The 23,103-nt window shown below is 32.7% G+C and overlaps 1 protein-coding gene across 2 annotated transcripts; it reads right to left on the minus strand.

Annotated features, from left to right (window-relative positions):
* Window positions 1-17,773: 17,773 nt before the first annotated feature.
* On the minus strand, window positions 17,774-21,290 carry LOC107948921 (probable LRR receptor-like serine/threonine-protein kinase At3g47570). Of its 2 annotated transcripts, none has more exons than XM_041111374.1 (2): window positions 18,341-21,286; window positions 17,774-18,253 (listed from the first exon to the last, which is right to left on the minus strand). In XM_041111374.1, exons 1-2 carry the CDS (start codon window positions 20,991-20,993, stop codon window positions 17,931-17,933), a joined length of 2,976 nt encoding a protein of 991 aa, XP_040967308.1. In that variant the 5' UTR covers window positions 20,994-21,286; the 3' UTR covers window positions 17,774-17,930. The 2 variants fall into 2 exon arrangements, with proteins under 2 accessions (XP_040967308.1, XP_040967309.1); XM_041111375.1 differs by having other exon boundaries at window positions 18,046-18,261; window positions 18,341-21,290.
* Between the last annotated feature and the right edge of the window lie 1,813 nt (window positions 21,291-23,103).

A 23,103-nucleotide genomic window follows, 5' to 3' on the forward strand; every position in this document is an offset into this window, starting at 1 on the left:
TCAATGCTCCTAATGATTTGATTTCATGTTTTATATTTAGGAGAGCATAGGAGAGCGAATGGAACGAGAAACGAGCCAAAAACAGAGAAAATAGGCCAAAGTATGAACTCAACACGGTCTGAACTTCCTCACACAAGCAACCCACACGACCGTATCAATTTGGCAGAATCAAAGCACGATTCACACGGGCAGACCACACAGCCGTGTCAATTTGGCAAGCTCGAACACGGCCTGAAGTAATCGCACACGGACGTGTCCCTGCCGAGCCCAAGTTGAGTCCAATTCAGAAAAGGCCACTTTTGAGGGCTCATAGGCATTCCAAAGCCTATAAATACAACTAGAGGAGGAAGAAAAAAGAGACGGAGAATTGGGAGTAAGGAATTACTCTAAGGAAGCCGATTGATCCATCTCGGAAGCCGGATTCATCATCAAGACTGAAGATCTCTCCTCAATTTCCCTTCAGAAGTTTTAGGTTTTCTTTATGTTTTGTATTCTTTATTCTTCTGAGATGTTTTCTTCTTTAGTTATGAACTAAAACCCCTAAATACCTAAGGGGAATGAAACCTAAGACGAACCTTGTCATTATTTTTTGAATCGTATGATAAATATTTAACATGTTCTTAATTATGTTTTCTTAATTCTTGTTTTGATATCCCAGGATACTGATTCAAGACATGCTTTTATTCAGAGGAGGAATAGACCCTGTCTAAGAGTACTTTTTTCATAATTAAGCGGAGTTGATTGCGTGCCTAGATATAGGGTGATAAGATTTTTCCAGATTAGGGTGAAACCTAATAAGGGGATCCATAGATCTAGATAATGCAACCCTAGAGTGTTAATTAGAGAAAAGTCTCGGTTATTCAATCTAGGGATTAGACGTTATTAGTCTTGAATAGGGATAATAACATAACTTAGGGATCTCTACGGAACAAGTTGAATGAATAAATCGTCCGATTCGGAGCTAGAATAACAAGTAAAGTCTAGGTGGATTTTTCCTCAGGTATTGTCTTAAGTCAATCGATTTTTCCCAGAAGCAATTCCCCAATTCTTTTCTTTGTGCTTTCTTAGTTTAGATAATTAGTTAATTAAAACAAAACATCTTTATTCTTAGGCTAGATAATAAAAAAGACAATCATTACTAGTACTTTTAGTTCCTTTGGGTTCGACAATCCGGTCTTACTAAAACTATACTACTGTTCGATAGGTACACTTGCCTACATCGCGATAATAGTTAATTTAAGAACGAGTAATTTTAAATATTTAAAAACTATCACGAAATCACGCAATCAGACATGGATGAGGATGTTGAAGTGCCTTTAATCTTAGGTCGTCCATTTTTAGCCACTGCTAGGGCTGTTATTGATGTGGGTGATGGTAAATTGGTACTTAGAGTAGGTGACGAAGAGATTATTTTTAAAATTTATGATGCCATGAGATCTTCTAGGGAACAGGATGACTCATGTTATTTTATTGACTCTATTGATCATGCTACTCAAGATTCTTTTCAGGAAATCGAACATAAGGACACGTTGGAACTGTTTCTTGCCCAAGGAGAGGAGGTAGATGATGATTCTGAGATAGGTAAGATAAAAGCTGAATTAAATTCCAAAAAACCTTCTATTGAAGAACCTCATAAACTGAAACTTAAACAATTGTCAAATCACTTGGAATACACATTCCTTGGAAATAATTCTACACTACCAGTGATTATTGCTTCTAACTTGCAACCCAAGGAGAAAGAGGAATTACCCCAATTATTAAGAGAACATAAAAGAGCCATAGTGTAATGACCCAAATTTTACCGTTACTAAAAAAGTGTATTTTCGGGTCTCCGTTTCTGAGAAATGGATTCATAAATATTTATTAAAAATATTTAAGAAGTAAAATGAGTGGTTAATTAGAGTTTAATTAAGTGAATTTAATTTAATTAAGAGTAATTAAGTAAAAGGACCAAATTGAATAAAGTGTGAAAGTTGAATTATAGATTAAAAGAAAATAAAAAGGACTAAAAGGGAAATTATACAAAAAGTATAAATTGAGACGGTTTATCGTGAAAAAAATCTAAGATTTTTTTTATGTTTAGTATATTATTATATTATTATATTATTATATAATAAAGATACTTTATGTTGTAATTATATTATATTATATATATAAACTAAAGAAGCAAATGAAAGGAAATAGAAACAGAATGAAGCAAAACAGAGAGCAGGGGAGAAAAAGAAAGAAAGAAGGAGAGAAAAGGGAAAATTGAAGGTTTGAAGCTTTAAGCTTTAATAGGTAAGTCAATCAAGCCCTTTTTACTTAATTTTGATGTTTTAGAAGTTTTAGAACAAAGTTTTGATGAAATTAATTTGATATTTTGATAGTTATTAGATTTCTAGATATTGTCCATGTTAAATAAAATGATGAATTAAGGGCTAAATTGATAGAAATTCAAGTTAAAAAAGATACAAGGATTGAATTGTAAAGTGATTCATAAGTTTTATGCTTTAAGGACTAAATTGAAATAATTTCGAAATTATGGTTTTATGATGAAAAATAGATAATTATGTCTAAGTTTGGTTAAAAATTGAGTAGAAATAAAGTATGAATTAAGATAGAAAAGCAAGTGAATTTAGTTAGAATTAAATTGAAATTAAAGTAAGTTTGAAAAATCACCAAAAATTGTAGAAATTGAATTAGAGGATGAGTAAAATATGGAATGAAATATTATTGAGTCTAGTTTCTTATAGAAGAAACGATATAAGCAATTGAATTGTAAATTATGAGATATAATGAATTTTGTGAGACAAAGTCAGAATGAATTCGGGTTCCCCTGTTCTGACTTTGAAAAATCACCAAAAATTGAAGAAAACTAATTAGAGGCTTAAAGTTATATGTTTAGAATCCCTAATGAGTCTATTTTCAGGAGAAATCAACGGAAATATTATCCGAGTTCTGTACTGACTGGTAATGTCTCGTAACCTTGTTCAGGTGACGGTATAGGGTTAGGGGACGTTACAAATTAGTGGTATCAAAGCTATTCAGGTTTAGTCGATTCTCAGACTAAATCGAGCTCGGAATTGAGTCTAGAGGTACATGCCATAATTGAGTCAAAATTGAGTCGGGATCAGATGCTGATATATTTGTTTGGTACTGTTTTATAGTGAAAATGTTAGAGGAAAATATCGATGGTATTGATTATGAAATGTGTACTGGAGACAAATAGTCTCGTGAATTAGATGAAAACTAAATCAACAACACTGGGTATAAACTCAATGGGTAATTAATTACTGAATAATGACTGATGAAATAATAGAAAATGAAATGATAAATAATTATTTAGAATTATAACTGATGTTCTTCAGTGAGTAGAAGAAATTGTATCTGCTACAGTATCTATCCCTCCTATTTCTTACTCGGTTCCCGAAGTGCTTCAAGGTATAGAGCTTGTCTGAACGGGTAAGTTATCTACTGTTAATGATCTGTAAATGTATATATATAGTGTGGATGAATTGAGAATTACAATTGAGAATGATCTTGAAAGAACTGAAATCTGGTTAGAGAATATTATCGGGATTGTAAATGAATTGTTCTATTCACCGATTAAATGTTAGAAGGGTATGATATTTCTGTTAAAAAATTTAGGTTATCAGTGGTAGAAAAATTGATTATGTTGTGATTAAGAAAAAGTTATTTGGAAATTTTCTGAGATGAGTTCTGAAAGAAATATATATATCAGTCAGAGATTTCTTGATCAGAAACATACAGAATTCTTGAAGCTTAAACAGGATCATATAACTGCAACTGTGTATGAAGGGAATTTGTTTGATTAAATAAATATATCAGAGGGTATATTCCGATAGAAACTGTATGATACAAATGGTTTGAAGATGGTTTAAATGAAGACAGAAGCTGAAGAATATAGAATAAGGAATGGAATATGTGTTAGACATGATTCTCCTGATTATTATCTTAGTGATTGCTTGAAGAAAATTGAAAAAAAAACATTATTCAGAGTTCAAGACCGAGTAATGTAGTTAACAGAGGTAGGTTACCCTGTAATCTCAGAAATACGAGTGAAAGCCGAAGTGTGACAAATGACTTCACTGTAAAATCTGGAGAATGAACATCAGCCAGGGTATATGTTAATTGTATATGAGAAGATTTATCTCTATCGGATGTCATTACAGGTACTTTCTTCTTTATCGACATTAATATGATTATTTTAAATTGATCTTGGTTTGACTATTCCTATGTATTAAAGATTTGTCTGTTGAGTTTGCTGAAATTTTTGGATTGAAGCACTAAATTTTTCAGATTAGTATTTATGGGCTGATAAGATCTGTAGGAACTGTTTGATAATGATACTACTGTTTTCTGATCGATTTGATGTTCTTACTATTTGATATAATCTCAATAATGGAATGGTTAATTCTGCATGATATGGTGGTAAATTATAAGCAGAAGTATAATATGTTGCAAGATCAAGATGATGAAATGTTTTGTTGAATCAGAGAAGATTGAGCTAAATGTCTATTGTGATATTGAACATGCCAACACAGATATATGCCGGAAAGGGGTCATGGTATTTACCTTGTTTATGTATTGAATATTAAAATATTTAAGTTAAGGTTTAAATCAATGGCAATAGTGCAAGAGAATTCTAATGTGTTTCCAGAAGAGTTGCCCGAACTACTGTTGATTGAAGAAGTTGAATGTGCTATAGATTTTGTAACAGAAATGATAGTGAAAAATATATTTGAAATCAGAGGTTTTCTAAAACTAGTCGGTTATTATAGAAAGATATGGAATTGGAATGATCTGATAGACGTTAGCAAGGTTCCGATTAGTTGAAAGCTCAGTTAACTGAAGCACTAGTTCTGGTTCAGTCTGAAATCCGGTAAAGTAACTGTTTATGTTACGAAATGTTAGAATCACATTGGAAGAATTATTTGATACCTGATTCGGAAGTGGTAGTTATTGTTCTTGCATTAAAAGATCAAGATATGATAATTAATTATCATCCGAAAAAGACAAATGAATGTATGTATATTCAAATTGAAAGTTTTGTTTTGTCTTATGAGCTATGAACATCTGACTGTTATCATTTGAAGATGGATCAATTTTGGTAGAGATAAAAAAAATTAAACCGACTTCTTTACAGTAGATCTGCGAAGCTCAGAAATGTAGTAATGAGTTATCGGTTAAATTGATATAGTATACAGATGATTTCTGATTAAACATTTCGGATTGGATATGATGGTTGTTTGCTATTTAGAAATAAAAGCTGAACAGAGGGATTCAGAACTTATACAGGAGAATTTGCATGAAATTATAGTAGTACTATGTCTATGCATTCTGGAAGAATAAGATGTACAGTGATTTGAGACAGATGTATTGAAGACTGGGAAAAGAAAAGCAATACTTTGAATTTGCATATAAATGTTTATATTAGGTACAAATATCTTCAGAACTGTTACAACCAGTGGTGATATCAAAATGGAAATGGGATATAATTTCTATGAGTTTGAATTGGAATTATCTCTATTTTTGAAAAGATTATGCGGAGCTGTTTGATTCGTGAAATTGAAGAAAAGTGCAAGTAATTCAAAACAGACTGAAAGCAACTTTTGATAGACAGAAATTGTATGTAGATTTAAAATGTCGGGATTTCGAGCATTCTGCCAATGATGCGGTATTTCTTAAAGTTTCACATCGGAAGAAAACTTTGAGATTGGGATGAAAAAGGGAAATTGAATTCTCGTTCTATTGGGCCATGTAAAATTTTGAAAAAAAAAAGTCAGCTGGGAATATATTTTGGGTTTTACTTCCAAAATTACAAGAAATTTATGGGGATTATCAGGATTTGGTGCTCAAAAGATGTAAATCAGATCTTTTACATGTTATATCGACAAAGGATATTGAGATTTGACGCAATCTATTGTATGAGAAAGAGCCGGTTGAGATACTAGCCTGAGCGGTAATGTCATAATATTGAGGAAACAATACGGGAACCGAAAGAAACAGTGAGATCACTGAACCCCCACCTCTCTTTTAGGCAAATTTCGAGGACGAAATTTCCTAAGGGAGAGAGAATTGTAATGACCCGAATTTTACCGTTACTGAAAAAGTATATTTTCAGGTCTCCGTTTCTGAGAAATGGATTCGTAAATATTTATTAAAAATATTTAAGAAGTAAAATGAGTGGTTAATTAGAGTTTAATTAAGTGAATTTAATTTAATTAAGAGTAATTAAGTAAAAGGACCAAATTGAATAAAGTGTGAAAGTTGAATTATAGATTAAAAGAAAATAAAAAGGACTAAAAGGGAAATTATACAAAAAGTATAAATTGAGGCGGTTTATCGTGAAAAAATCTAAGATTTTTTTTATGTTTAGTATATTATTATATTATTATATTATTATATAATAAAGATACTTTATGTTGTAATTATATTATATTATATATATAAACTAAAGAAGCAAATGAAAGGAAATAGAAACAGAATGAAGCAAAACAGAGAGCAGGGGAGAAAAAGAAAGAAAGAAGGAGAGAAAAGGGAAAATTGAAGGTTTGAAGCTTTAAGCTTTAATAGGTAAGTCAATCAAGCCCTTTTTACTTAATTTTGATGTTTTAGAAGTTTTAGAACAAAGTTTTGATGAAATTAAGTTGATATTTTGATAGTTATTAGATTTCTAGATATTGTCCATGTTAAATAAAATGATGAATTAAGGGCTAAATTGATAGAAATTCAAGTTAAAAAAGATACAAGGATTGAATTATAAAGTGATTCATAAGTTTTATGCTTTAAGGACTAAATTGAAAGAATTTCGAAATTATGATTTTATGATGAAAAATAGATAATTATGTCTAAGTTTGGTTAAAAATTGAGTAGAAATAAAGTATGAATTAAGATAGAAAAGTACGTGAATTTAGTTAGAATTAAATTGAAATTAAAGTAAATCAACATTTTGTACTAAGACTATTTTGGACAGCAGCAGTAGTCTAAGTTTGAAAAATCTCCAAAAATTGTAGAAATTGAATTAGAGGATGAGTAAAATATGGAATGAAATATTATTGAGTGTAGTTTCTTATAGAAGAAACGATATAAGCAATTGAATTGTAAATTATGAGATATAATGAATTTTGTGAGACAAGGTCAGAACGAATTCGGGTTCCCCTGTTCTGACTTTGAAAAATCACCAAAAATTGAAGAAAAATAATTAGAGGCTTAAAGTTATATGTTTAGAATCCCTAATGAGTCTATTTTTAGAACAAATCAACAGAAATATTATCCGAGTTCTGTACTGACTGGTAATGTCTCGTAACCCTGTTCAGGTGACGGTATAGGGTTAGGGAACGTTACACATAGCTTGGAAAATTTCTGACATTAAAGGGATCAGCCCTTCTTTTTGCACTTTTAATGGAAGATGAATATAAGCCATGTGTTCAATCTCAAAGACGACTGAACCCCAACATGAAAGAAGTTGTTAAAGCTGAGGTAATTATACTCCTAGATGCTGGAATAATTTATCCTATTTCTAACAGTTTTTGGGTAAGTCCAGTGCAGGTTGTTCCTAAGAAAGGAGGCATGACTGTTGTAGCCATGAAAAGAATGAATTAATCCCAACAAGGACAATCACAGGTTGGAGAGTTTGCATTGACTATAGGAAGCTGAATGATGCCACGAGAAAAGATCACTTCCCCCTTCCATTAATTGACCAAATGTTGGAAAGATTATCAGGGCACATGTACTCTGCTTTTTAGACGGACTCTCTGGTTATTTACAAATCTCAATAGCTCCTGAAGATCAAGAAAAGACGAAATTTACATGTCCATACGGTACGTTTTCTTATCGTATAATACCTTTTGAATTATGTAATGCTCCTGCTACTTTTCAGCGCTGCATGATGGTCATTTTTTATGAACTCGTAGAAGACATCATGGAGGTATTTATAGATGATTTCTCGGTATTCGGTAACTCCTTCCATATTTGCCTTAAAAATTTAAAAATGAGTTTTAATAAGATGTTAGGAAATGAACCTTGTGCTTAACTGGGAAAAATGTCACTTTATGGTTCAAGAAGGTATTGTGTTAGGACATAAAATTTCTAGTAAAGGGATTGAGGTTAATAAATCTAAAATTGAAACCATTGAAAAACTACCTCCTCCTAGTACGATTAAGGCTATTAGAAGCTTTTTAGGACATGCTAGGTTTTATAAAAGATTTATTAGACTTTTCTAAAATAACTAAGCCTTTGACTAAATTACTAGAAAAAGATGTGCCTTTTAATTTCGATCAGGAATGTTTAGAAACATTTAATACTTTAAAGGATAAATTGATTAATGCTCCAATTATAATCGTACCTGATTGGAATTTACCTTTGGAACTAATGTGCGATGTGAGTGATTTTGCAGTAGGTACAATTTTGGGACAGCGAAGAGACAAGCATTTTCAACCAATATATTATGCAAGCAAAAATTTGACAGCCACACAAGAAACCTACACCACCACAGAGAAAAAGCTGCTAGCTGTGGTTTTTGCATTCGATAAATTTAGGCCATATCTAATTTTTTCTAGAGTTATCGTCTATACTGACCATTCTGCTCTTCGCTACCTTTTAACTAAGACTAATGCAAAACCTCGACTCATTCAATGGATTCTGTCATTGCAGGAATTTGACTTGGAGATTCAGGATAAGAAAGGAGCTGAAACTCTCGCGGCTGATCATCTTTCCAGGCTTGAAAATTCAAGTACCAAAGAGCTAGATGAAGTTGAAATAAATGATTCATTCCCTGAAGAACAATTTTTTGCTATATCTGATTCTAAGGTACCTTGGTTTGCAGACATTGCAAATTTTTTAGCCGCTAGCATTATCCCAAAAGGGTTGACACATCAGCAAAATAAGTGATTCTTTACTAATGTGAAAAACTGCTTTTGGGAAGACCCTTTCCTTTTCCGTATATGTACAGATCAAGTCATTAGGAGATGCGTTACAAGGTCAGAAGCATTGAAGATATTGGAACATTGTCATTCAAGACTGACTGGAGGACATTACGATGGAAATAAGACTGCACATAAAACACTCGAATCAGGTTTTTATTGGCCTACACTCTTCAAATACGCCAACAGGTATGTTTCTACTTGTGATAAATGCCAACGAACAAGTAATATCTCTAAACGTGACGAAATGCCCCAAACGTACATGCTCTCTTGTGAAATATTTGATATATGGGGTATTGATTTCATGGGTCCATTCTCAGCTCCTTTGGGAATAAATACATATTAGTAGCCTTTGATTATATGTCTAAATGGGTGGAAGCCCAAGCCTTACCTATTAATGATACAAGAGTGGTAGTACGATTCTTTGAGAAACTCTTGTCTCGTTTTGGAACACCTAGAGTAATTATCAGTGATAGGGGGTACTCATTTTTGTAATACCCAATTTGATAAGACCATTAAGAAATACGGAGTTCACCACAAGACAGCTACCCCTTACCATCCTCAAACTAGTGGACAAGTCGAAGTAGCAAACATAGAGCTTAAACGTATCCTAGAAAAGACAGTAGAATCAAACAGGAAGGATTGGGCGGTGAAAGTAGATGATGCTTTATGGGCTTATAAAACTGATTTTAAGACCCCCATAGGGACATCACCTTACAGACTTGTTTATGGAAAAAGTTATCATCTACCATTTGAGCTAGAACACAAAGCACTCTGGGCTATAAAATTTCTAAACCTTGATCTCAAACTTGCAGGTGCAAATAGGTTGATGCAGTTAAATGAGTTAGATGAGTGGCCAACCATTGCATATGAAAATTCACGCCTGTACAAAGAAACGACAAAGCGCTCCACGACGCTCGTTTAAGGCAACGTAAGCAATTTGAAGTTGAAGATCTTGTCCTGTTATATAACTTGAGGCTCAAATTGTTTCCTGGGAAGCTTAAATCACGATGGTCAGGTCCTTTTGTAGTCCAAACTGTCTTTTCATATGGCACAGTAGAGGTAAGTCACTCAGCACAAGGCACTTTCAAGGTTAATGGACATCGTCTCAAACTTTATAACGCTGAGAATTTTAAAGACGATAGAGAGGAGCTACGGCTCTACGAACTTCCCTGAATATACTCACAAGGTAGAGTCGAGCTTAGACTATAAATAAGTGCTTCTCGGGAGGCAACCCGAGCACTAACGGTGTTGATTTCTTTAAATTTTAGTTTTTAACATCTAAATCATTAACTGAGTCCTTGAACACAGATTTTCTAAATCCATACGGCCAGACACACGGGCGTGCCTTAGGTAGTGCTCATACCACGGGCAGCAACACGGCTGCGCGATACGGCCGTGTGAAAACAGAGTAAAATTTTTCCCAAAACATGGGATTCGATACATTTCCACGGCCGTGTGACAGGGCCGTGGGCAATCTTGCCAAATCAACACGGGCGTGTAACACGCTCGTACCCACTACCCGTGGTCGAAACTATCAAAATTACACGAGTGTGCGACACGCCCGTCCCTACTACCCGTGGTCAAAACTGTCAAAATAACACCGGCGTGCGCATATGTACACGGGCATGGGAGAAGCGAACGAAGCAGGACACGGTTGTGTGCACCAACATGCTCAAAGAACACGGGCATGGGTCGAATTCCAGACGTGCCCAAATTTGAAAACCACGAAACACACGGGATGAAATAAGGGCACACGGGCGTGCCCCACGGCCGTGTTCCCCAATATCTATATAAACCCCCACTATTCATCATCCCCTTCCCCAATACCCTAACCCTAGCCGCCGCTCTCTCCGCCGCCGTCGCCTCTAAGCTCCGACCATCACCCTAAAATCCACAATTTCTCTTCCATTTTCCTCCATACGCATCAAAATCTTCTCTCTTGTCCTCCTTTTCCTAAACATTCCTTCCTTCTTCTCTCTTTCTCTACACTACAAACCATCAACCTTACATCAGATTTGTCAGCACCTTCACATCTCATCGCCACCCCCACCTCGTGAACCATCTGGCGATGAGAATTTTTGAATAATTTTATTTATTATTTTTATTTTACTTTTATCTTTATTTATTTTTTAAAATTAATTTTTATTTTATTTATCTTTAATACTATTTTTACTTCATCTTTAGGTTTTACAATTTATATTAAGCAATTTATGCTTTTGTCTATTTCTTTACGAGTAATCATGCTACTTTATATTTCCTAAAGAGTTATTGATTCTATCACAGTTATGAAGAGCTCCAAAGCTCACTATTACTTAGGAATTTGCAACTCCACTGGAAAAGGTCCTCCACGACTGCCATGCCTTGCTCGACCACGACCATAGCTACCAGTAGTTATAATTTTCTTTTGGCACAACACTTGTGGACTAACAACCTCTACCACCATCGGAGTATCCTCCTCCAATCTCACCCTTGCCTTAGTCGATTACTTTCTATGACTCTAATTCAAGGATTCCATTTAACATTCAGGAAGTTTCACTTCTCTTCCTATCTTATGATCTTATATCTATATTTTTCAGTAAATCTATCTTTGTACATTGAGGACAATGTACATCTTAAGTTTATTATTTATACCATTATCAGAAAAATCCCTGAATTTTGTCTTATTCTCACGTGATTCACTCATATCACTATTAGAATAAATTTTGATTAATTTATAATTTTTATTGATATGTCTTGAATTAAAACATAGGCATTTTATGCAATGATTGTTTAAACTTTAAGTAATTAGAGAATCAAGCATGATAAGTTGATTTTTGAGAATTAAAAATTGCTAGGTTATTTCTCCAAGTTTAGGTATTATCTTGAAGTTGAAATTCACAGGATTAACATCAAAAAGCCAAAATTTTTGTGAGATCTTGAGCCTTTAAAGCATATATTATTTCTTTCATGCTCACTTTTATTTTTGCTATGAGTGCGTCAATATTGATTTGTTATTCTAGAACTTGCTTTGATTATGCATGTCAAGACCACACTATTGATTTGATATGTCGAGATGATAAAGGCACTTAGGTTTAACCCACTCACTCCATAAAAGTCTACCTTCATAATTAACCCTTAATGAACCCCCTTGAGCCTAACAAGCCATTCATTGATTTACCCTCAATATTAACCCATAACCCATTATTGTTGAAATCCCCTTAAGTAATTTGATCCCTATTTTTTATGAGATTTGATTTGAATAAATTGCTTAGCTATGTTTTATTTTTGATAGTTAGCAAAGTTTTATGTTACTTGATTTGTTCTTAATTAAAAAAAAATGAAGTTGCTGCAATTGAGATTTGTCATCTAGCATATTACGAAATTATGTAATGCTTGGATTAAAACGATGTTATCCATGAAGAAAAACTCAATTCTAGGATCATCTAATTAGGAATGTAATTTGTCAGTTTTAGTATTTTTCTAGTTAGGTAATTTCTCAATTCAATCTCGATTCTAACGTTCTCTTTCAGCTTGTGACCACACCCCCTAACCAAAGCCACGTTACAACCCTCTAAAAACCTTTTTATTGATGTATCATCTCAATATATAGTGGTGGAGATTTGATTTTCACATAAGCCTATGGTAATAACTTTTCATATTGACTGTTGAGTGCTAAATTTTTTGTCCTTAAACACCTCGAGTGATTTGAGTGAATCTTTAGTGAGAATGTTAAACCCTTTGAAACTTTGATGTTCTTCTAGTTGAATTCTCAATGTATGATTACTTATGAATTATTTTGAGATATTATTGATAGGAATTATAAGTTGAGAAAAAATGAATTCTTAATTGTGAATTGAGGATTTTGCTTGAGGACAAGCAAACGCTTAAGTGTGGGGGTATTTGATAAGTTGTAATTTATACATATTTTTATCTCATGCTTAGCACATTTTTGGATGAATTATCATTAGATTTGTGGAATTTGATGCTCCTAATCCTTTAATTTCATGTTTTATACTTAGGTGAGCATAGGAGAGTAAAAAGAGCAAGAAACGGGTCAAAAGGGAGAAAATGGGTCAACATGGGAAATCAACATGGCCTGGACTTCCTCACACGGGTAGACCACACGCCCGTGTCTATTTAGCAGACTTTAACACGGCCTAAACCACCCCACACTGGCATGGCACACGGCCGTGTCACTCTCGAGCCCAAGTCTAGTTCTACTCGAAAAAGGCCACTTTTAAGGGTTTTGAAGCATCCCAAAGCCTATATAAACACCCGAGGAGGCACCTAGAGAATCACATGGAGTGGGAGGCAAGGAATTACTCGAAGAAAGCTGATTGATCCATCTCAGAAGTCGGATTCTTCTTCAAGACTGAAGATCTCCCTTCAATTTCCTTCAGGGGTTTTTGGGTTTCTTTATGTTTTGTTATTATTATTCTTCTGAGATGTTTTCTTTTACACATATGAACTAAATCCCTTAAATACCTAAGGGGGATGAAACCTAAGACCAATCTTGTTACTATTTTCTGAATTATATGATAAATACTTGATTTGTTCTTAATTATGTATTCTTAATTCTTGCTTTAATATTCCAGGATATTGATTCAAGTGTTGATGTACTTATTCAGAGGAGCAAAAGTCCCTGTCTAATAGTAGATCTAGCATAATTAAGCGGAGTTGATTGCACCCCTAAACATAGGGCGACATAAATCTGACGGATTAGGGTCAAACCTAATAAGGGAATCCATAGATCGAGTTAATGCAACACTAGGGGTTTTAATTAGAAAGAGATTTCAATTAATCAACCCAGGGCTAGAAGTTGTTAGTCTCAAGAGAGATAATAATATAAATTAAGGATTTCTACGGATCGAGTCAAGTGAATAAATCGTCTAGTTCAGAATCAAATAACAAGTGAAGTCTAGGTGGATTCTTCCTTGGGAATTGTCTAAATCAATTAGTTTTTCCCAAAAGTATTTCCCCAATTTACTTCCTGTGCATTCTTAGTTTAGTTTATTAGTTTAGATAAAGCAAATCCCTTTATTTTTAAGCTAGATAATTAAAAGAAGGTTAATACTAGTACTTTTAGTTCCTGTGGGTTTGACATTCCGGTCTTACTATAAGCTATACTACTGTTCAATAGGTGCGCTTGCCTTTATCATGATAATAGTTAGTTTTCAAGTACGATCAATCATAAATATAAAACTTATCACACACATCAGTGAGTAAATAAGAAGGTTCTTTTGGGGTGATTGAAAGGACTTTAAAAGTTGGGTAATCAATTGGATGATTTGCTCAAAACAATACAAATTAAAAGTAACTTTTTATCTAATCATATCATAGTGGTTGGTCGTAATAGAAATCAAAGAAAGGGAGAAAAAAATAAATCTATTTCAATTTAAGTCGACTTTTAATATCATTTTTATGTTGTCATTTAAATACTATTAAATCATATATATACATATTATAAAGTTTTTAATGTGTTCACTTTATAAAAATTTAACACGCGACATTATATTATAATATTATTAAATTTTAGATGAGTGATTGTAGCATGTTGGGATTATCTATTGGGACTACAATTATTGCTTTTGTAAAGGTAGATTAGACTATAGCTAATAGGTGATTGGATAGTGTTGAATAAACCATTCATTGAGTGAATCTCTACAAAATAAGATTATTTCTGAATTGAGTTGATAAATATTGTGTGCATATCTTCTTCTTCTTTTTCTATTATGCTTATTTCTCTAATCAAACTCCTGTATGAATACTTATGTAGACAATTAGAACTAGTAGCAAACTATCTAGTTATATCACACAATACCCTTAAAATTATCAAGAAAATGCATCAAAACCATTGTTGCAAATCCATATCAGAATTTGTTTGAGTTGATGCAATAATATTTTAAATCGATTAATTTAAAAGTAACTTTTTTATAATTTTTTTAAATTAAATGATGTTTTTTAACAGTAATATCACAATTAGATTCCAACACCATATTTTACCAACCATAAGCAATCATAAGAAAAAAACCAAGCTTAAATGCAAAAATCGTGAGCCATACTGCTGATTAGAAGCACAAAGTAAGGGTAAACTGTATATTAGTATCTAAATTATGGGTAAATTTTCGTTTTGTTACTTAATTAGAAATAGTTACAATTTGGTTATTGAATTATTCAAAAGTTTTCATTTAAGTCACTAAACTATTTAAAAGTTTTTATTTAAGTCACTGAGTTGTTAAGTTTTTTTTTTATTATTATTTATAAAAGTTCTGCCAACAAGTTTTAAGCGACGATATAATAATTAATATGATGGATTAGTACCCATCAACAAATAGAAGAACATATCTTAGTTTCAAGTCGATTTGACGACTGATGTTGGAGACGAAAGAAAATTGTTGTTTGAATTTTGATTTGTAGATTCTGACGTCCAAAGTTATTTTATAAAAAAAATAAATTGTAAAAGGGAAAGAGAAAGAAAACTTTCAATTGTTGTAAATAATGCAAATAGAGAAAGCCATATAGCACCGATTTTAATAGCTCGGCGATTTAAATAGAAATTCTTGAATAATTCAACAACTAAATTATAAACTTTTTTCTATTTAAATGATCAAAACATAATTTAATGAGTAATGATATAATTTACCAATGCTGCCATCTGTATCCATGGTTGAACCTACAAGTCAAGAATCAGAGAACTTACGTAAAAAGTCCAGGGATTAGACTTGGTAATAATTTTTTTATTCTTTATTTTACAGTAAGATATAAAAAATATAAGTATGTAATAAATATCAAATCTATCTATTTTTTTTTTCTAAGAAGAGGGAAAACTTGACTCTAAAAAAATATTGCATACATAAAATAAAAGCAGTAACTGTCATATAGTAAGTGTAAAATTATAAAGTTAAACTTGAAGATTATAATATATTTTAAGTAAGGTTTTTAAAATTGAATTAATGGTCAAATTGGTCATGTGACTAGTTTGTACAATTCAATTAAATAAGTCATTAAAAATTCAACTCAATTAGTCCGGTTCAATTAGTTCGTACTAGTCCACAACTCAATTGATTTGATACTTCTCTCTGGACCGATACTTTAACCAATTCAAACAACCATGACTATATCTCTACACTTTATACATTTAGGATTTAGTCGTCTTACTTTTATTTTCAAGAATTTAATCATTCTATCTTTTAGATTTAATAATATGCTTTCAAATTATATATAACCATATAGTATTTTAATTAAAAAGTCAACTATATTAATTATTTGAATTAATCAATATCACTATACAAATATAAAGACCGAATTATGTTAAAAATTAAAATATAAGTATTAAAAGGATCAAAACTGAAATTAACCATTACTATAAAATTGAAAAAAATAGACATCATGAGGTATATAAATAGTTAGATATATTTAAATTTTCAGCATATTTAAGGATTAAAACTGAAATTATACCACAATTTTAAATTTTAAAAAGAAAAAGTTTTGCGTAAAAAATGGGGCATGATTTGGACACTTCTTTAATATATAATATATTCCTAGAAACTTATCAAGTTGAGTGCCTGAGTCTTAAAAGAAAATTATTTTTTATTGATATTTATTATAGTGGTTTCTTTTTCATACATATCATATTCATCATTTAAGTACGAGATTACGTTTCGTTACAGTTAGAGTAAAATTAATAATAATGATAAAATTAAATATTATAATAATATTATAACGTTATACAAAAAATAAGTTAAACGCATCATATCATAACTCTTAAATTAATTATTTTTCCTTTAACAATTTTTATTTAACATTCCATTGCACACATGTCAGTCATGGTTGGTGGTTTTCAGCTAGAACTGCATAAAAAAACAAACACTACGCCTATCATGTCTCTTAAAATTATACTATTTCGTATGGTTTCTAGGTACACTTCGCATTAAAGGATTTACTTATTTGATTCTCTGTTTTTTAATTTTAAAAATTTAAGTTCTTTTATTAATATTATAAAATTTTTCTATTAAATTTTTTGGTGGGACATTTTAAAATTTTAAAAGATTCACTTAGTATTTATGTAACAAAAAAAATATAATGTCCCTAGATTTAATAGAAAATTTTAACAGTATTAATAAATTTTAAAAATTCACATCAACAATTTTAATTGAAATAAAGTATTTAGATTAACTAATGACATTATAAAAGTTGAAGTACCAAATAATGTCAAAATTAAATTTTCATATTTGAGCGAAATATAGGGATTAAATTTGTAATTTAACCAATTTTATATAATCTCGAGAAAAGTAGAGGGATTAGAATTGATATTTGGCAATTAGCTTCTCATGTCAAAAAGAAAAAAAAAGTAAAAAGAAAACAATTGGTTTTGGTTTGGAGTACTGAACAACTATCATGTAAAAATAGAGGGATTAGAATTTATAATTGGCCATTACCTTCTCATCTAGAAAAAGAAAAGAAAATAATTGACATTGGAATATTGGATAGGAAGCATGTAAAATATAGAAACATTAGCCAAACTTTTTGAAGCTTACGAATTAGGGTTTTATATTGTTATGATTGTAAAAATGAAAGTTTACATTTTATATATTTTAAAGGATAAATTTTTATTTTTATTTTTGAGAGGGCAAATCATATACTAATTTTAAAAATATAAAAAAAACTAAAGTTGAAATAGTTGAAGCCAGGCTCCCCTATATTCATTTAAGAAAAAAGAAAACAATTAATATTAAATAAGTGTAAATTGATATTAATCAGGTGTCGTGTAAGGTGTGATGTAAGGAATGCCTTTAGTCCTTCCTTTATATATATATAGTAGTATAGATATTAGACAACCAGTTTGTGTTTATGTAAATAAGAAATTAAGCAAGAGAAGGAAATAAATCTAAACACAATATAAGTTGACTTTTAACACTGTTTTCGACTCTCTTTTTTTATGACGAGGAAGACGACCCATTGTTTGCGTATTACTAATTCATGCAAATTACATCAATTATACACTAAATTACTCTGATAAGCTTAGACTAGACATTTTTTTATCATTACAGAGACCTCTCTCATTGTTGGTCGTTCTTCAGGCGATTTCCTTGCACACATCAACCCAATATTTAATATTCTGGCCATGCCGTCAGCATGTTCTGCCTGCCATTCTTTTGCCTTAAGTTCATTATCCACAATATCATAAATATGATCAGGAAGATGCATTGAAACCCATTTTTGCAAATCCATATCCCCACTGAACAGATGGTCTATGGGTCTTTTCCTTGTAAACATCTCAAGGATCAATATTCCAAAACTGTAGACATCGCCTCGCGTTGAGACCCCCGCACCCATGCCATATTCTGCATTGCTGGATAAGATCAGTTCTAAGATGACTTTGAAAAAAAAATACCAAAAAAAAATGTAAAAAGGAGTATAAAAAACAATACCTGGAGCCATGTAGCCAATTGAACCTTTTAGTCCTACGGAGATACTAAGATGAGCATTAGGTGAGTTTTTAAGTAGGATTCTTGCAAGTCCAAAATCGCCGACATGAGCTGACATCTCTTCATCCAGGAGAACGTTACTCGGCTTAAGATCACAGTGCACAACGGGGCTTTCGCAATCATGATGCAAATACTCTAGTGCTAAGGCAACATCTTGAGCTATCTTCAACCTCTGGTTCATGTCAACAACTTTTTCAACCTCACAGTCTTCAATTCTTGGGTGAAGCAATTGTTCCAAGTTTCCATTTGGCATGAACTTAAGGACTAAAGCCTTGAAATCGCCTGCTGAACATACGCTTATGATTTTAACAAGGTTCCGGTGCCGGATACTTCGAAGAGCCTCACATTCAGCTATAAAGCTCTTGGAAGCTCCATGTTGCCCCATTTTGAAGACCTTGATAGCTGCCAAACTTCCATCCTCAAAAACACCCTTATAAACTGACCCAAAGCTACCCTCTCCAATCATATACTCTGGACTGAAATTCCGGGTAGCTAATTTGAGATCGTGTTGTCTACACATTGGATACATCTCCGGTGAGTTAGCCTTCTCATTAACCGCACGGAGGTCAGAATCTTTCTTTCTTACTAACCAAAAGACTAGCATGGAAACGATGATGATGAATGCAACCGAAGCAAACGTCGCTGCTAGTACAATTTTCAACTTTGAACCACCCGACTTTTTTTCATGAGAATCACATTTAGGTAGTCCTAGATTAGGTACTCCACCACAAAGCTTGAGATTCCCCGACAGAGAAACGGCTGTTGAATTCTCGAAAATCCCTCCTTTTGGAACCTCCCCTGATAGTTGGTTCCTGGACAGGTTTAAAACTTGCAAGAACTTCAAAGATTCTAAAGAAGCCGAGATGTTACCAGTGAGGTTGTTGGAAGAGAGGTCAATATACTCTATCGCTTTCAATTTGTCTAGAGAATTTGGTATGGATCCCTGAAACGAATTTCTAGACATATTCAAGTACAAAAGGCTTGAACAATCTCCAATGGTAACTGGTATATCTCCTGATAATTGATTACTTGCCAAGTCTATCGCTTGAACCATATTTAGATCACCTACTTCGGAAGGAACAAATCCGCTTAAAGAATTGAAAGAGAGATTCAAGACCTTTCCCAAACCTGGGATTCCAAATATATCACCGGGTATAGTACCATTAAGCAAGTTCACTGACAGGTCTAGCAACTGAAGACGCTGACAGTTTCCCAAGCTTGAAGGAATGGTCCCTTCTAAAAGATTGTTGCTTAGATGAACTTCAGCTAAATAGGTCAAGTTTCCAAGAGACTCTGGTACCTTTCCTGAGAACTTGTTTTCGTGTAAGAAAATGTACTGCAGGTTTGGCAAAGTTCCTATTGAAGGTAGAATGGTGCCGGTTAAGGAATTGTGTTCGAAAGCAATCAGGGTTAAGTTGACCAAATTGCTTATTTCTCCTGGCAAGCTTCCATGGAAAAAGTTGTTGTTCATCACCAACAATGAAAGTTGTCTAGAGAGGTTGCCTATGGAAGATGGAAGCTTACCAGTAAGCTGGTTTTCCGCCACGGAGAATACTTGAAGTTGGGTAGAGTTTGCCAAAGAAGCTAGGAAATCCATGCCACCCGCTCCATCATTAACCAGCTGATTACTCTGTAAGCTCAATATTTGAATGTTTGGCAGGTTCCCTAGCCATGGGATTTGGCCACTGAAACTGTTGTTTGCGAGATCAACTCGAGTTAAGCTTGAAGCATTGCCTATGGATGGTGGTATGCGACCAGACAAGAGATTCCCTCCCACGAAAAAGGTGGTTAAGCTGGTTTGATTAGTAAACGTATCTCGGGGAAGGGTACCAGTGAGTCTATTAACAGCCATGGCTATGACAATCAACGAGGAACTATTGAATAATGAACATGGGATTTCACCAGAGATATTGTTAAGGCCAATTTGAAGATTGATTAAGAAGGGAAGGCGACCCAACCCTTCTGGTATAGGCCCTTTCAAGCTGTTTGACCTCAGAATTAGATTTGACAAAGAAGAGAGATTCCCAAAAGAAGATGGAATAGGACCTGTGAGAAAATTTTGCATGAAGGATACATCTTCAAGCTCTGAAAGTGCACCTAATTCGTTTGGAATGGTTCCTTCGAGTATGTTGATTGACAGATCAAGATAAGACAACTTTGAACATAAACTTAACGATGCCGGTATTGTTCCTCGAATTCGATTAGAAGCTAGAATGAGTGTTCTCAATCGGAAAAGCTGACCAATTTCTTGTGGAAGGCTTCCAGAAAAACTGTTGTTTTGAAGGTTGAGGTAGCTAAGAAAAGAAAGGTTACCAATGTGAGGAGCAATAGTACCCACAAGGCCAAGGTTTTCAAGGTTGATACTTGTAACTCTCTGTTTAGTGACATTACAATTTACACTAGTCCAGTTGCACAAGGAAGAACTGGGATTCCACGTCTCAAGAACCCCAAGAGGATCATCAGTTATCCGAGACTTGAATACAAGAAGCGATTCCTGGTCCGTATTGTTGTTGAACCTTGGCAAGCCTTGGGAACCACCCAGCAGTGGATGGAAAGTGAGGCAGATGAGAATCAGAATGATGGTTTTTGTGGACATTTCTGTTTACTTTAGGCTTGGCTACATTGAGGTGGAGGATGGGTTTATAACAAATTTCAAGTAATTGAAATACTGAAGTTTCTGACGTAAGTATATATTTAAGTAGTTGCTTATGGTTACTGCAAATCAAGCCAGGTTGATAGTAAACAGTGCTGACTCTAGGCCACAAGAAAACCGTTGAATTTGGGGTTTTAATTATTTGTCACCATCACAATCAATCTTTTCTTATAAGAATGTGAACTCACATCATTGCTTTGAACGTATTTGCCTGCATGTTGATGTCCTTTAAATGGAGTTAGATTTATCTATATATGAGGCAAAGGTTGTAGGTTATTTACCATAACTATGTTTTTAAGAATGGAAATAACTTTTATGAGTCTTTTCGCCATTTACTTTTAAAAAAAAAATAATAATAATAATTAAATAAGGATGTTGTCTGTAATTTCAAAAATAAAAATACAGATTATCCTCTCTAAGTCAAGTTGTTTCAAATATTCTTTCAACTTCAATATTTGGTTTCTAAGTAATGGGTGTTCACCCTCGAAGTCACATTGTAATCTCCCTTAATCGGATTTATATATGCCTATAAATTTAACAAGGCATATAGTAAAAGTAGTGAGGAAATTTCACGTGAACCCAGAGGTTATTTTTTGCAGGAAAAGATCCAGCTGAGACTTTTGAACAATTCGATTACGATTTCACAACCATGATTGAAGACTTTCAACGAGAAGCCATATTGCGTTCAAACTTTGAGTGGGTTGTCAAAATTTCCGGTATTTAAAGTCAATGGTTGACATGGATGAATGGAGTCCCAGTTCGAAAAGATAGATAAAATGATTTCTTTTTATTTCTCTTCACTCTAGAATACGCAAGTTTTCAAGAAATGATTACCAACCGACATTATAGATGGTGGGTTATATATTTTATTAACTCAAATATGGGACATTTGGTCAGTCAGATATAGCTGCTTGCATTAAATAGGATATTTTCTATTTAAGTGGACATCCATTGTTCTCTAAAGCTCAAAATCCATATTCCAACCAACCAATGGTTTTCATTTTCTTTTCTCTTTTTAAACCTATTCTTTTACAATAATTTATAATTCTATTTTAATTCAGATAATATGTTTTAATATATTTAAATTCACTTCTTTTAATATAATATATAAATATTTTTTTGTATATGATAACAGTCTAATTTACATGTTTAGTCTGCTTATTTTAATTAAATCTTAAATGAGTTCTTTCTACTTCTTGGGAGTATAATAACAAATTGGAAAGTTTGATTAGAAAGAATCGATGGAGATTTTTAATGTTATATATGATAATTTGTCCAATATATGAATTAAATTAGAAACCTGTATTTGTAAAAAAAAAAATGGGCTAGTTTTAAGTATTCTATTTGGTTCTTTTATTAGTTACAAAAGCAAGATTGAAAAGTCAACAACATCGTTGATTTTTTTATTATTTGATTTTATTATATCGGTTTATTTAATTAAATTTTGTTTCTGCTTATTTTTACTCTTATTCCGATTTCAATTATATTTATTATTTCTACTTTTATCAAATTTAAATTTCCCTTTTGTATTTTTGCACAAGAGTCACATGTCGTGAGCATGATAACTAGCTAGACTCAATCTGGTTGAGCCAAACAACAATTTTAGATATTCCAATCTCTGTGGGATCAATCCTACTCCCTATACTATTATTTAAACATAAAAATATTATTTTTTATGGATTTAACAAACATTAACATATAAATCTCAACCAACTCTAAAATTGTTAAACATGATTAATCAAATAGTCTTTTAAAATATTTAACTTTAATATATATACATAAATTTTCGTGTTAAAATTTTAAATTTTTAAATAATCATCTTTTATATGACTAAATTACCTAAAAAAACTATTTTCCATGCATATTTACGGAAATGGACCAATTATACCATTATTTACCGGAAAGGGCCAATTTTTACTAAAAGCGCCTACGTGGCCACGTTTTAGGGGAAAAGCCAGGAAATCGCTCCTTTGAGGAAGCGTTTTTTGCCACATCAACCAAAAATGCCCTTACGTGGAAGCGTTTTGCTAACGTGGTGAAAAACGCTTCCTCA

The sequence above is a fragment of the Gossypium hirsutum genome, chromosome A04, assembly GCF_007990345.1.
Source record: "Gossypium hirsutum isolate 1008001.06 chromosome A04, Gossypium_hirsutum_v2.1, whole genome shotgun sequence".
In the NCBI taxonomy this organism is placed as follows: Eukaryota; Viridiplantae; Streptophyta; class Magnoliopsida; order Malvales; family Malvaceae; genus Gossypium; species Gossypium hirsutum.